The sequence below is a fragment of the Sebastes umbrosus genome, chromosome 22, assembly GCF_015220745.1.
Source record: "Sebastes umbrosus isolate fSebUmb1 chromosome 22, fSebUmb1.pri, whole genome shotgun sequence".
In the NCBI taxonomy this organism is placed as follows: domain Eukaryota; kingdom Metazoa; phylum Chordata; class Actinopteri; order Perciformes; family Sebastidae; genus Sebastes; species Sebastes umbrosus.
The window spans coordinates 4,077,364-4,092,513 of NC_051290.1; the positions used below are offsets into that span (position 1 = coordinate 4,077,364).

At 39.1% G+C, this 15,150-nt stretch overlaps 1 protein-coding gene across 1 annotated transcript; it reads left to right on the plus strand.

Annotated features, from left to right (window-relative positions):
- Window positions 1–3,685: 3,685 nt before the first annotated feature.
- ovol1a (ovo-like zinc finger 1a) lies at window positions 3,686–13,394 on the plus strand. The gene is made up of 5 exons (XM_037757851.1): window positions 3,686–4,268; window positions 11,320–11,552; window positions 12,079–12,282; window positions 12,483–12,627; window positions 12,711–13,394. Exons 1-5 carry the CDS (start codon window positions 4,169–4,171, stop codon window positions 13,028–13,030), a joined length of 1,002 nt encoding a protein of 333 aa, XP_037613779.1. The 5' UTR covers window positions 3,686–4,168; the 3' UTR covers window positions 13,031–13,394.
- The last annotated feature ends 1,756 nt before the right edge of the window (window positions 13,395–15,150 follow it).

The window sequence follows — 15,150 nt, forward strand, 5'->3', positions numbered from 1 at the left end:
ATCACATGTCCTATTCTACATATTGGTTTTTAATAAGGTCAGAAAAAAGGAATAAAATAATTCTTTCTCAGCTGTGAAACTGTTTTATTTTAGTAAATGATGGAGATGGAGGGTTGAGGTGAAGGCTGAGTTAAAGTCCTCGTTGTTAAAGCAGAGAAAAGATGGACATTAGAGATGTGTGTGAGAGAGATAGAGAGAGAGAGAGAGAGAGAGAGAGAGAGAGAGAGAAACAGTGAAAGAAAGAAAGTCCTGGTCTGCAGTCCTGTTACATAATTGCTTCTAGATTTGTCCTTTAGATCCGTGCTTCTGTCTCCTCCTGTGTGTTATTATGTTTAGGTTTCAGGTGTTTCAGGAGGCCGGTTAGGGGTTGATAATTATAAAGACATGGGAACAGTGGAGCGGGAGGGGGTTGTAAACACACTCAGCAGGGAGGGAAAAAGACAAACACTGATCTCTGAATGAGTCATTTACATACCTACAGGCCCTTATTTGTCTTCTTACTGGTGAATACTAAATGAAGTACTATCAAAGTACTATGATACTGCTGTTGAACGGCAGCATCGCTGAAACACTAGTGCTATGGTACTACTAAATCCACAGCAGATAAACCAGCTATGAGCTGTAAGGAAGTACAGGTAAGTATATACGTTAGGACTGCAACCAACAATTATATTCATTATTGATTTATCTGCTGATTATTTTCCTGTATTGATCAATTTTTTCTATAAAATGCACATTAAAACTTCCCAAAGCCCAACGTGACGTACTCAAATTGCTTGTTTTGTCTGAGCAACACCCATAATATTCTGTTTAATAATGATAACTTTAATGATAACTTTATTTAAAGTTATTAGTGTAATGTAATCAGCAACCTGTTGTATTGTCTGTGATTTGTTGTTGTTGCAATAAAAAAATAAGTGATACAAAAAATTATAAGAAATTGGTAAAAATTATTTTAAAAAATAAGTGGTCAAAGAATAAATAAGCGATAAAAAATAATAATAAAAAAATAACTGGTAAAAAAATTAAAAGTGGTAAAAAATAAAGAAATAAGTGATATAAATAATTTAAAAAAATAAGTTGTAAAAAAAATTAATGGTGATAAAAAATAATGAAAAATACACGATCAAAATAAGTGATAAAAAAAATAAAAGTAATTAGAAAAAATAAAATAAGTGATAACTCTTTTTTTGTTTTTTAAAGTGATAAAAATAAGAGGTAAAAAAATTGAAAAGTTATCAAAAAAATAAGTGGTAAAAAATGATTTATTCCAGGGACTAAAAGTCCCGGGAACCTTTGGTTGAAACCCGGCTTAACATTATGTGAATGACCTGTGCAAGTCTCCCCAGAAACTCCTTTCTATATAATACTACATTTACATATTTAACATGCAGCTCCTGAGTGTCCGCTGTGCAGACGAGCTTCAGTGCAAAAGCTAAAGAATGTAAAATAACAGACTATATGAGCAAACAGCCAAACTTAATTTGTATAGCACATTAGAAAAAGCATCCACAGTTCACCAACGTGCTGAACATAATACAAATAAATACAAAGTGTGTGACATAAGAGTTGCAGCACATCAGAAGATAATTAAATGCCAGTGAGAAGAGGTGAGTCTTAAATGATTCTGTGGTCTGAACTATGAAGGTGAAAGAGTTCTGCCAGATAAGTTGGCGCCGCTCCTTTTAAAACGTTAAAAACAAGCAGACAGATGAAAATACATCCCCATCAGCCATGACTGATCATTTACAGTAGAAAACCACATGAGAACAAAAAACAGCCTCTAATTATCAGATACACTGATGTGATGGAGTTTCCTCTCTGAGAGCACAGTCTGCTTAACCCTTTAGTGAAATGGGGTTTTATTCTTTTAAATGTTCTAGTTCATTTAAAGTGAATTAATCCACAGAGAGCCACTGGATGTGTCAGGCCATGACAGATGTTCCTCGTCAACATTTAGCATAAGTTTGGAGTGTTATTTTGTGTCCTTGGTTGGTACCGATAGATCTTGATTTTCCGATGGCGAACTGAACTGAAAGTGAAACGTATCTCGACTGTTTAGGTAATCTGAGCCAGCTGGCTTTAGAGAGAGAGCATACCGGTAGATATGTATCTCTTTTAGTTCAGTTCCCCGTCGGAAAGGAGAAGGAAAGGGCCGTCTGATGGCGAGATAAAGTGGTGAAAATATTCTAAATATAGCCTTCACTGATGTCACTGATGTCTTTTATATTATAATGCAGGTTTAAGTGATATATAAATACTGTGAAAGTATAAGAACGTTGAATCCACGGAGAAATACACACAACCCGTATTTAGAAATTGTGCGTTCGAAACAAGCCGTTAGGATTTCAGTCCATTTGTGATGTCACAAATATACAATATTTAGACCGTTACACGGTTTTAAACGTAAACATACTAAATGTGTCCCAGTTTATTTCCTGTTGCAGTGTATGTGAATGAAATCAGCTGACAGGAAGTAAACATGGACCCAAGCTGTTTCATAGCAACGCAATTCCGTTGCTATTCTGTTGAAACGCACTAAAACGGAGCGTTTCAGACAGACGGTAAATACAGGTATATTCAAGCAGACAGTATGAGGAAAATAATGTGTTTTTTGAACATTACAGCATGTAAACATGTTCTAGTATAAACACAAAATACAAATATGAACCTGAAAATGAGCATGATATGGGACCTTTAAGTTTAGAAAAAGAAAAATAACTACGGAAGTGGCGTTACTTAAGTACGGAAGTTAAGTGACGAATAAATCAACTTTGACTTGTTGTTTCACACGAGACACGAACACCCCGGTCTCCTTGGTTAAAGTCCTGTGTTTTTGACCCAGCCATCTACCCCGACCTGCTCCCTAAGTGGCGTTCGCCGCTCTCTATACTGACCATGATGCATCTACGTATACGAATCAATACATTCAATTTCGTGACTATTTCACAAACTATTTTGCGACTGCGCAGAAACTTAAGTCACATGATGGCAACTGAGCGAATGCATCCCCTGATGAAGGCACAGACTTGTGGCTGAAAGCTCTAGAAAAAGCTAGCAAGTGGACCTTGGGGTAAGATTAGACTGTTAAACTGTATAATAAGGAATATGCTGCTTTCTGGGCCTACACTCATATACTATACTTTTTAAAAATACAAACATGAACCTGAAAATGAGCATGATATGGGACCTTTAACTTGACTATGGGAAAGGTTGCCATATCAACGCTAACGCGTCCGCTGACCCCCTGATAGTAAACCTGATCTTCTCCAACTTAATAAAATACAACATATCTCTACACCATTGTGCAAATGTTGGAGGAATACAGTCTTTCCATCTAATCCAAATGTGTCGTCCGGCCATCAGTGTCGTTTAAAGTCAGATTTTGTGCACCAATAAAGCACAACAGGTTGATGGTTCTAAGGATTCATCAGTAGTATTATAGTATTATTCTTATTATAAGCTTGCTTGTGTTCCACTACGGCTCTGTTGAACCTCCTTTCTCTCACTACTCCCCTAAATCTTCTTCTTGTAGTCGTCATGTGCACCGGTTCCCCACACCTTAAAGCGGAATGGAGCAGCAGAGAGGCATCAGGGAGGGGTAAACCGGTTCCGCAGGTCTCAGGTCTCCTGGAGGCATAACAACACCCACAACCACAACCCAACTCCCTCTCTCTCTCTGCAAGGCTTGTTGTCACCGTTATTTCTGATGCGCATGCGCACTGCAGCTTGTTTCCTGCTTTTTTCAAATGAGTTACCTGCAGCTTTCTGACTCACCTTCTATCTGCTGTGTGTGTGTGATCAGGATACAATACGACCGTTTTCTCTCCCTCACACACACTCACCGTTATTTCAGAGCGCTGGAGGTGATATCTGTCTTTACCTGTCCAGGTAGCACACCTGAGCGGACTCACCTGGACTCACCTGGACTCACCTGTAACACTTCTCCTTCCTTTTTCACTGGATAGACTGAGAGAAAAGGTGTGCGAGGACTAAAAAAGGAGATTAAAGCGGTATAAAGATTGCCAAACGAGGAGAAAGGGTGCAGAGAGGACTCACCTGAGAGGAACGACACCGACATTTTTGTTTCCTGCTTTTGTAACTTTTTTTTACGTCGCGACTTCCCCGCAAATAACCGGATAAATAAAGGACAGAGTGTTAATTCAACATGCCGAGAGCCTTTCTGGTGAAAAAGGCGAGTGTTTCTCCTGGAAAGAGGAACTGGAGCGAAGTCCAGGATCATGAGAGAGGAGATGTCTACATCCCAGGTGAGTCTTACATAGGAGAGCAGAGTCTGTTATTTACCTGTAGCGGGTCAGGACGCGTCTCTGGGCGCAAATTTAGTTCTGACATTTATTGGTCTTTTTTCAGCCTTTTTTCTGGAAATTGTTCAGCCTTTTTTCAGACATTTTTCAAACTTTTTTCGGAATGTTTTTAGCCTTTTATCTGAAATTCTTTAGACTTTTTTTAGACTTTTTTTCAGCCTTTTTTCTGTCCTTTATTCCGACATTTTTCAGTCTTTTTTGGACATTTTTTAGCCTTTTTGTCTGACATTTTTCAGCCTTGTTTGGATATTTTATAGACTTTTTTTCCAGACATTTTCCAGACTTTTTTAGGACATTTTTCAGCCTGTTTTCTGACATTTTTCAGACTTTATTTCGGACATTTTCCAGACATTTTCAGTCATTTTTTCTGCAAATTGTTCAGCCTTTTTTCAGACATTTTTCAGTCTTTTATTCTAGACATTTATTCTGACATTTGTAAGCCGTTTTTCAGCCTTGTTTCTGACATTTTTCAGTCTTTTATTCGTCTTTGGGTACCTATTACGCACGGATTTCATGGCTCCAACAGGAATGCCAGTGTGGCTGTTGGAGAAGGTGGAAGAGGAAGAGGAAGGGGGAGGGGTGGAGGGGGGATTGTAACGGGGAATAACCGAATAACGGGAAACACAGCGGACCATGGAGAGAGAGAGAGAGAGTTGATAAGTTTGTTTGTCTTTTGGCTTATTTATTTTTTTAATTTATGTTATTTAACCAGGTAGTACTCACTGAGATTAACAATCTCTTTTGCAGAGGTAGCAAGGTACCACTTGTCCTTGTTTTTGATATTGCTGATGTTCTTTGGTGTTCTTGATAATATATATTAGGATGGTTCCAGTTTGTGTCTCCCATGTTATCATTCTGGTAAAATCCATTAATGTTTTAAATTCATCAAAAGTAATCAGATTTCCCAGTTTCAACTTAGTTTGCAGTGTATTCCAGGAAAAGGCCATCTTACCTAGTTCTGTGTGGACCTTAGGTACAGATAATAAGTCAAATAGGCAAGTTATTCATCATTTTAATGGTTTATTTGCGTCTAAACAACCTTTTTAAATCCACATATTTAATTATAAAAATACAATTTAAAGCTAAAACACACCTTGTCAGTGTGTTTGCACTCCTATTATCCATATCTGTCACTGCGGCCTATAACGAGCTATCTATCACAAGAAGGGCCCGTTGCTTTTCACACATCGACCTTTAACCCCTGATTGCAGCGTTTCTTCCTCGTAGTTCTGCATTCACTCCTGCAGCTCAGATACAGACCTGTTATGTAGCCTCATGACTGCTCATTCAGTCCTGCAGCTCAGATACAGACCTGTTATGTAGCCTCATGACTGCTCATTCACTTCCGTTCCTTTTGTTAACAACATTGAGTTACTGGGTTGTGATTTTGGGGCCCTTGATGCTGGCGTTTTTCCAGTTTGTCCACTCATGTTCTGACATTATTGCTACAGGAAATAACGTTTTCTGTGCAAGAGCTGACATGTTAACTGTCAAAACGTAGCTTGACGCCCCCCCCCCTTACTTTGCATTTAAATGACAAAGTGAAGGGAGTCCACCTCTTTAACCAACCAACTGCTCTTTAGAACAATCTCCATTGTCGCCATCGGCGGAGTTTTTTATTGTAAGACCTCGTCGGTATCAGATAACAAGTAACGGACTACACCCTAAACCTCTTTCTCTCCCTCTCTTTCTGTCTCTTATCCTCCACTTCTCAGCACCGTTAACTTTTAATCATTGACTTTTACATCCTCTTTTGTGTTTGAAACCGGAACATTTAGATGAGCTGAACAGCAGCTGATTTTCAGGTCGTTTAAAACAACTAATAATCATGTTAAATAACAGTTAATAATCTTAATAGAAGCTTCTGGATTCATCAACAGCACATGAGAAGCTTTTGGAAGACAGTTTTGCACAGAAAAACACCAAATGTGCTTATTTATCTCGGTGCGATTCTGTTACCTGTCTGTTTACTCTGACTTTAAAGCTCTTGTGGAGTTAAAGTAGCACCCCTAAATGAGAATCAGTCGTAGAAAACGTCTTTTTCATTAAAAAAATATCCGATTTGCCACGAGAACCGATCCCTAAAATAGAACAGAAACCTCTAAGCGTCACAGTTAACACTCCTCACCAAACCCAGCAACTGTCCCAGCTGAGGTTTCTGGTATGTGCCGTTACTTGACGTACCTGCCTGACGTGTGTTTAAGTGTGCAGTGGCTGAAGGAAACACACACACCTACACACACACAGAGAGAGAGGTATGATAATTACAGTCAGAAACAGGCTTGTTGAATACTTTTATGAGGCGCCAGGTGCCATCAGTTTGGACAGTTTTCTGTGTAGGCGTTTATTTTTAACTCCTAATCCACAATGTGTCACGGCCTGTTTTCTCCTGGATGATCAGCCTCAGTTCAGCTGGTTTATCAGAGATCAGACATGACACTGATTATAAATACAAAGTAGGGGAAAAGGAAATAAGTTCAAACATATAAACCTTATTATAAACTGAATCACTGTTATTATTGTATGTATCTATATTGATAAGAAGGTCAATAAACGTTGTGGTGTGAGATGGATGAGAAGTGACATTTTAGCTCTTATTAAGAGGTTTTTAAAGATAATATTAAAATATTATCTGTATGGGAAAACCACGGTGCTTCGGTAGTGGAAAGAGCTAAAAGAAATAAAGAAATTTGACATAAAATAATTATTAAAAACATTATGGAAAAATTTGCTTTTGTAATATGTAGATATTCAGTTAACAAAAGGCCCTAGTTATTATTAATAATAATAATAATAATAATAAAAATAATAATAATAATAATAATTATAAATGAGAATTATTTCTCAATTGACTTATCTGATTAAATAAGGGTACAAAATAAATACATTATTATTATTATTATTATTATTATAATAATAATAATAATAATAATAATAATAATATGATTTATAAAAAAAAACTAAAAGTCCAAGATTAAAACTGTTCTACTCTTCCATTTTTTAAATCTAAAAGTTAAATAAAATTATCTTTTTATATTTAAGTACAACTCCAGGAAGGAAGCATAAGACAACATGATAATTTGATATATTAGTATATTAATATTATGTTCAAAGCTTGACCAGTACTGTGTTTTTCAGGCCAATACCCACTAGAGTGGCAACGATTAGTCGATAAAATACTGAAATTATCGCCAACTATTTTGATAATCGATAACAAAATGTCAGAAAATGCTGTTTTTCTATTTAATATTATATTAAAGTGAATATCTTTGTGTTTTGAACTGAAAAACATTTAACATTTAAAGACATCACCTTGGACTTTGAGGAACTGGGACGGACATTTATCACTTTTTTCTGACATTTAATAAACCAAACGATTAATCGAGAGAATAATCGTCAGATTAGAGCTGCACAATTAATCTAAATTTTATCGAAATCGCAATGTGGCGTCCTGCAATTTACAACTCACAGGAGGCTGAATATTTGTTAATGGCAAAATTTGTGGTCAAAGTACCATTTTAAATGAAATATTGTCGTCCTGGCCTACACATCATATTCTACAGACTCAAAAAAACATCTTTTTCATCAGCAGTGATTCATGGAGAGACCTTCGTCTGGTCAGCTAACATTACTGCCAAGCAGCTGAAATATAGAGTGATATTGTACTTTTAGCTGACGTGTGTCTCCTCACTGTGTTGAGCGATGCTCCTTCATGTCTATGTAGAGCGAGCACAAGCGCGAGCAACAGGACGATGACTTTCGTTGACTTAAAGGCCACAGGTGTCGCTGTTAACAAGCAATTTCTGATTCTTACAAACAGTCCCTTTAATGTGGTTATTAAAGGAATAGTTCAACATTTTGGCCTCATCGTATGACACCGAGGGTTTCCTCTCTCAGTCTGTCCTGAGGCTGCTGCTCTGAGGTTAATGTTTATTGGATGGAAGGAAATGTAACGGACTCTAAAGACAGCCTACTGCGGCAGACAGTACGCCTTCAGCAAACACACACACACACACACACACACACACACACTCAGGCTCAGACTCTCACCTCGTGTTTGTTATCTACCGATTGTTGACTCTTTTTCTTTCTCCCAGCTGAGCGACGTTAAATGGATATATTCAAGAGGTGCATTCAGAACAACACAACTCTCTGTTTCGTCGTGAACACGGTCGCCCTACCTCCCAAAACACACACACACACACACACACACATACACACACTTCATTCATTGGTGAGGGGGGAGGAGAAGTGAACAAACAATACAAGATGAGATTAAATGTCCAGCCAGCAGCAGTCGCCACAGAAACTATCACCACACACACGGGGAATAATTAAGAAAAATTATATGAGCTGGTCACTTGAACAGCTAAACGTTCAACGTAAAGAAACCATTAAATAACATTTCCCAGATGCTGTTTCCCTGACAAGACATCCTTTATGTGATGGGAATTATAATGAAATGACATAACAGGAAGTTTGTTGTTTCCAGCTTCTCAGATGTGACGATTTTACACCATTTGATGTATATAATTGGAGTTGAATATCTTTGTGTTTTGGACTGTTGGCCAGACAAAAACATGTATTTGAAAACGTCACCGTGGAGATTTTTCACTATTTTCAGATATTATGTACATTAAAGGAACAGTGTGTAGCACTCGGGGGATCTATTAGCAGCAATTGAACATTCATAACTATGTTTTCATTAGTGTATAATCATCTGAAACTAAGAGTTGTTGTGTTTTCGTTAGCTTAGAAGGAGTCCTTCATATCTACATAGGGAGTCCTCTTCACGGACAAACCAAACTCTGGCTCTAGAGAGAGACTTTCACGTTTTTACGCTACCTGAAGGCCACCGCAGTTCTCCGACACGCAACAGTGTTTTTGCACTCGGCACCTCACGTTACCGCAGTCTTGGAAAGGGAGGAGTGAGCGGAGGGGTACTCAGCTGGTTGCAATCTGCAACCACACGACTACATGCAGCCAAATCTTACAAACAGTCCTTTTAAGTGGTTCATCACTTTGTTGATTGGTTGTTTGTGTGTTGTAGGAGGAGAAAATATGTTGTTTTCTGAAGAAAACCTCTACTAGAGCTGCAACGATTAATCCATTAGTTGTTGACTATTAAAGTAATCTGCAACTATTATGATAATTGATTAACAGGTTTGAGTCATTTCTTAAGAAACAAAAAGTTAAAATTCTCTGATTCCAGCTTCTTAATTGTAAATGTAAATTGCAAGTGTCTTCCTGTACTCTTTGGTCAGGTTCCTTATATAAATTGTAATTTCGACAGATTTTGAGCTGTATTTTATTTAGGTAAAGTAAAGGAGGGCGATAATTCAATATGATAATTTATCGTCTTTCAATGGAATCGTATCGTGATGAAATCATATATCGAGATACACATTACCTCTAAATTAATAATAACGTACTAGCTTAAATATCTCAGAAAATCTGCACTATTTTGAGGGCATATTATTTGAAGATAGCTGTTTTGTTTTTACATCTCACATTACATTACCACATGTTCAATGTGATTAACAAACAGTGTATTTATGTAAGTATTTATTTATTTTATTCTTTATAATTTCACTTGAAACTGTTGTGTTCATTTTGCACTAAAGTTCTTAATTAAATGAGAAAATACTTTTCATTTGTGACGTATTTAATTCACACAGGAGTATCCAAAACGGGCTTTATCATCATTAATTGCCAGAAAACATGCGATATGATGATATATATCGTTATCGAGATATTAAATGACCTGTATCGGGATAGAAGATCAGTGTGAATTATTATTATTGAGCTCCGTAGAGGCTCTGTGAGTGACATCTCTTCACCAAACATGACCAGCTGTTGATGTGTCTCAGCGAACCGTTACCTGCTGGTTAACACATCGGCTGCTGTTTCCGTCTTTTCATCTTTTACCGTGGAGCTTCATTTGCATCCACATTTGAGTTTTATCTGATTGAGGCCCCGCAGAGTCAACAGATTCGTTGTCTTCAGCGAGCGGAGGCGCACCTGCCCTCGGGCTATCTGCACACACCACACAAAGACACGCACACACACCTGTCTCAAAGGTTTCTATGAGCCTACATCTCCCTCTCTCTGAGTGTTTTGTTATATTGTACTCACACACACACACACAGACAGGCATCCAACCCTGCGGAGGTGGATTGTTTGAGGAAGGTTACAGAGCTGGTGCTGCAAGCCTGTCTGGTCGGACAAGTCTAACTGTAATGTGTGTGTCGTGTGTGTGCGTGTGTGTGTGGGGCAAGTACCACAAAACAATAGACCAAACATGTGCACACCCACATACACACCCCCCCCACACACACATACACACAAATACATATTTAACTCTGCATGTTTGCTAATTGAGAGATTGTGCAAATATGAGGCGGTGCAGGCCGGCTGCTCGTTGTGAAACACTATAATAGAAGACTTGGCTCCCTTACACTCTCCCACCCTCGGTCCTCCTTTTCTGTCTAGCTTTTAAAGAGATTTATTGTCTTTTTTAAGGCTGTAGTTACATTTATAAACTCAATGTTGTGCAGTGGCAACTGTGTCATCAGGATGAAGTAAGAGAAGGTGTGTTAGATGTCAAAAAACGCTTTTTTTTTGTTAATTTTCATGATTTATCGATGTGATGTGCTGCCACAGAAGCTCATTTTGTGATCCAAATAATCAAGTTAAAAAAATACTGCTAAATAATAATAATTTTTAGGACTGTCCTCGGCCAATAAAAGTCTTAGCTGACTACCCCTCGACTATTTGATTAGTTGATTTAATCGACAGATCTGTAAAACACCTGGTATTTACCAGAGATGTGCTCATAGGTTTCTTAGAAAGAAGTTATTCAGCATGAAAAACGACAATCGACTAAAGAAATCTGAGTTGACTGAGACCAAAACGATTAATTTATACTAAAAAATAAATAGTTTCAAGTTTAAGAAGAGACTTAAGGTGACACTTCCTCTCTCTCTCCTTCCAGCATCCATCTACCCTTCGGCCGTCCTGATGATGGTGGCCGAGGCCAGCCCCGCCGAGATGACGCCGCTCTGCCTCACCAAACACACCCCCTCCCCCGACACGCAAACGCACGCCGAGCTTCCGTCCAGCACGATGCTGGGCCGACCGCGGAGCTCGCCGCCCTCACCGGCGGGAAGAACCGATATCAGACGAAGGGCGCTGAGACACTCCACCTTCATCCGGTCCAAAATCAAGGTGAGGAAACCGGCAGTGACCGACAGGAGTGGAGAGCATTTTAAGAACTCTTTTGTTTGTTTCTTCTTCCCAAAATTGAACATTAATAACACATTATCCATGTTTGAGGTGTGAATGTTCCTCACATTGTCAGATCTAATAATGCTAATCTTTGTTTTGCTGCATACGTGCAATAAGGAGGGAGGGTTTGGAGGTACACAACTGACATATGTTGGTCTAAATTTCACAACTACACCCCTTAAACGGGTGTTTTTTCTTATTGAATGGATTAATGCACTAATATCTTAGTTCAGGTTCCACGTAATTATGAACCAAGAAGTATAAAGAGCAACAAGCGCCGCGTAGGGAGGAAGTCAACGTGGATTTATTTGTCACGTAACTTCCATAGTTATTTTAACACAAAACACAATCTTTTCCTAAACCTAACTAAGTAGTTTTTTTGCCTAAACCTAATCAAGTTGTTTCCTGTGAAGACGGATGTTTATAATTGCAAATCAATGAAGTTGAATGTAACTCTCTCCACCAGGTAACTACAGGCGAGTTGCCGCCCGATCCCACTGCTCTTCCTCTTCCTCTCCCTCCTCTTCCCACACCGCCGTCCCTCACTCCAAACGCCACCGTGATGCCAGTCGCCTTGACGACAGACCCCGACCCCATGGAAGCGATCTCCATGGTGACCAGATCGACAGGTCAAAGTCAGAGTTTGTCGACGCCGGCGTATGCGTGCCAGGTACGGAAATCCAGAATATAGAAAGTAATATAATTTATAAGCAAACAGGGATGTAAACAAACGATTGACATTGTACATGTTTAGGGGGAAAGAAAATGCATTAATCGTGTTTGTTAGACTTTGAGGATACACACAATAGTGCCTTTTGGTGAGAAACACTGAATGTAAACATATTTTTTTTGCATTGTTGCTGCATGCAGATTTGCCAGAAGACCTTCCAGTACCAGCGAATGTTGAACAGACATCTCAAGTGTCACCTCGACACCAAGAGACACCTGTGCACCTTCTGCGGCAAAGGCTTCAACGACACCTTTGACCTCAAGAGACACGTTCGCACGCATACAGGTAAGCTGCTCGTGCTTTCACACATGAACACACAAAGGTAATAGAAGCAAGATCATGACGTTTTATTTTATTCTTTCAAACAGGAGTCCGTCCTTACAAGTGCAACCTCTGCGAAAAGGCCTTCACCCAGCGCTGCTCGCTGGAGTCCCACATGAAGAAGATCCACAGCGTCACCCAGAAGTACGCCTACAAAGAGCGACGCAACAAGCTGTACGTCTGCGAGGAGTGCGGCCTCACGGCGGGAACGCAGGACGAGCTGCTGATCCACCTCCACTCGCTTCACCCCGACAGCGCCCTGCTGAAGGGGAAGGCTGGGAGGAGAGCCGGAGGAGGAGAAGGGTCGTCCCCAGGCTCTCCTCAGGGCGCTGATAGTGACGACACTACTGGATCAGCAGGCCAGTAGGTTAGAGACGGCAGCCTGGAAGCTCATACGGACATATAAGTGAAGTGATACGAGTCAGGTTGGGGGGAAGTAAATGTATGTATATGTGTGAATGTACGCGTGTATGGATTTGGGTATCTGTATATATCACAGACTTAAATGAAATAATGCACCAAACAATGCAGTGTCTGACTAATATATATATTTTTACATGGGATTGTGACGTGGAGAAGCTAATTAACATGTTCGACAGTACCAAGCTACCATCATTTTCTTCTTCGTCTGTATAGCGTGTGAATATTTTCCTGTGGGCGTCTCTGTACAGCAAAAAAATGTTTTTCTATGAAAAAAGTACTTTGTTCATTAAAGGGAGTAATATATTACACGAGAATGAGTTGTGCTTTTAATTTTAAGCTATGTTATGGATGCATTCTGATTCAACAAGTTAACTGTGTGACCAATAACTTGGTTGATAGGTGGTGCTTTTAGAAATTAAATTGATTAAAGAGGACCTATTATGCTTATTTTCCGGTGCATAGTTGTATTTTAGGTTTCTACTGGAACATGTTTACACGCTTTAATGTTCAAAAAACACTTTATTTTTCTCAGAACCGGCTGTGCTGCAGCACCTCTGTCTGAAACGCTCTGTTTTAGCGCCTCTTTAAGACCCCCTCCCGAAAAAAAACCCAGTCTGCTCTGATTGGTCAGCTGGCCTCTCTCTGGTGTGATTGGTCAACCGAACCAAACTCATCGGACTCTGCTCCAGCTCCGCTCTAACTAGCTGTTGTTAGAGGTCGTGCCAACTAGCTAGGCAGGTATTATGCAAATGTGTTACTTGGTGACATCACCACGTTACGGAGGAAAAGGCAGGACTTCAAGCAAGGCGTTTCAGGCAGTTTAGGAGCAGTATGTAGGCATCTAATGGTGTGGTTGCAGATCATTCCTCCCTTTCCAAGACTGCGGTAACGTGATCCGCCAAGTGCAAAACCGTGGTAACGCCGTTCGCCTCACTCTGACGCCATCCTTACCATAATAACACTACTTTAGGAGCAACGGAAGTCAGACGGAGGCTGGCGGCACCACGGTTTTGCACTCTGCGGCTCACGTTACCGCAGTTTCACAAACGTGTCAAGGTCCTTTATTTGGCATATGTTAATTCCAGAAAATGAAAATCTTTGGTTCTCAGGTTCCTTCAAACAAAAGCTCATAAAATATGTATATATATATATATATATATATATATATATAAAAGGGGAAATCACACAAGTAAATGCAAAAGCAAAATGATAATTAAAGGCATAACATATCGCAGTTAAAATAGAGGATTTAAACATAAACATGTAAGTGATAATGTATAGCGAGCCGGTCATTGTTGTGAAAGAAAGCCCGACAACAATGACCCGCTAGCTGTACATTATCCCACTTATTACACGGCTACTTACTTAAGAAATCAATAATTTCACACAAAAACAGTCCGCCAGAGTCCGACATCAGAACTGCGGCCATAGCAATGGTCTATTATACATAGCAACGGACTGTTATACATAGCAACGGTCTGCTATACATAGCAACGGTCTGTTATACATAGCAACGGTCTGTTATGCATAGCAACGGTCTGTTATAAGGAAATAACAGACCGCAGAACGCCATGATTGACCAATCAGAATCGACTATTCAACAACGCCGTGCAATAAAAGTAAATAAAAAATAGTAATGTAAATTTGTAATTTTGTTGAAGACATTATTTCAGATGGGAACACTGAATGAAAACAGGATGTAGTATATAGTAGCATGATGAGAAGTAATATATGTACACAGAGGTGTAACAGTTTTTTAAAACAGTATGTAGTCTGTGTATGTAAAGGTAAATAAATGATTATACACTAATCAATATTACATTCAATTTCTGCTAATAGATGCTCTGAAATGTTACACACTGTTCCTTTAAAAACAGGCACTGCATTTGCATGTATATCTTTACATTAACAGGTGCATGCAAAAGCACATCTACAGTATATTCATGCATACATGTATATAGATAGTCAAGAATGGACTTGTTATATTAGTTAGTGCTATAATGGTGACACTTTTACAACAACAAGCACTTCTCAGACTTAGTGGGTGGTTGAAAGGTAATAAAG

Excerpts from the sequence above, each read along its gene's own strand:
- ovol1a (XM_037757851.1), top strand. The coding sequence starts at position 4,169 with ATGCCGAGAGCCTTTCTGGTGAAAAAGGCGAGTGTTTCTCCTGGAAAG. Across the intron at positions 4,269-11,319 it reads AGGAGATGTCTACATCCCAG|CATCCATCTACCCTTCGGCC; the intron begins GTGAGTCTTACA and ends CTCTCCTTCCAG. Across the intron at positions 12,628-12,710 it reads ACACGTTCGCACGCATACAG|GAGTCCGTCCTTACAAGTGC; the intron begins GTAAGCTGCTCG and ends TCTTTCAAACAG.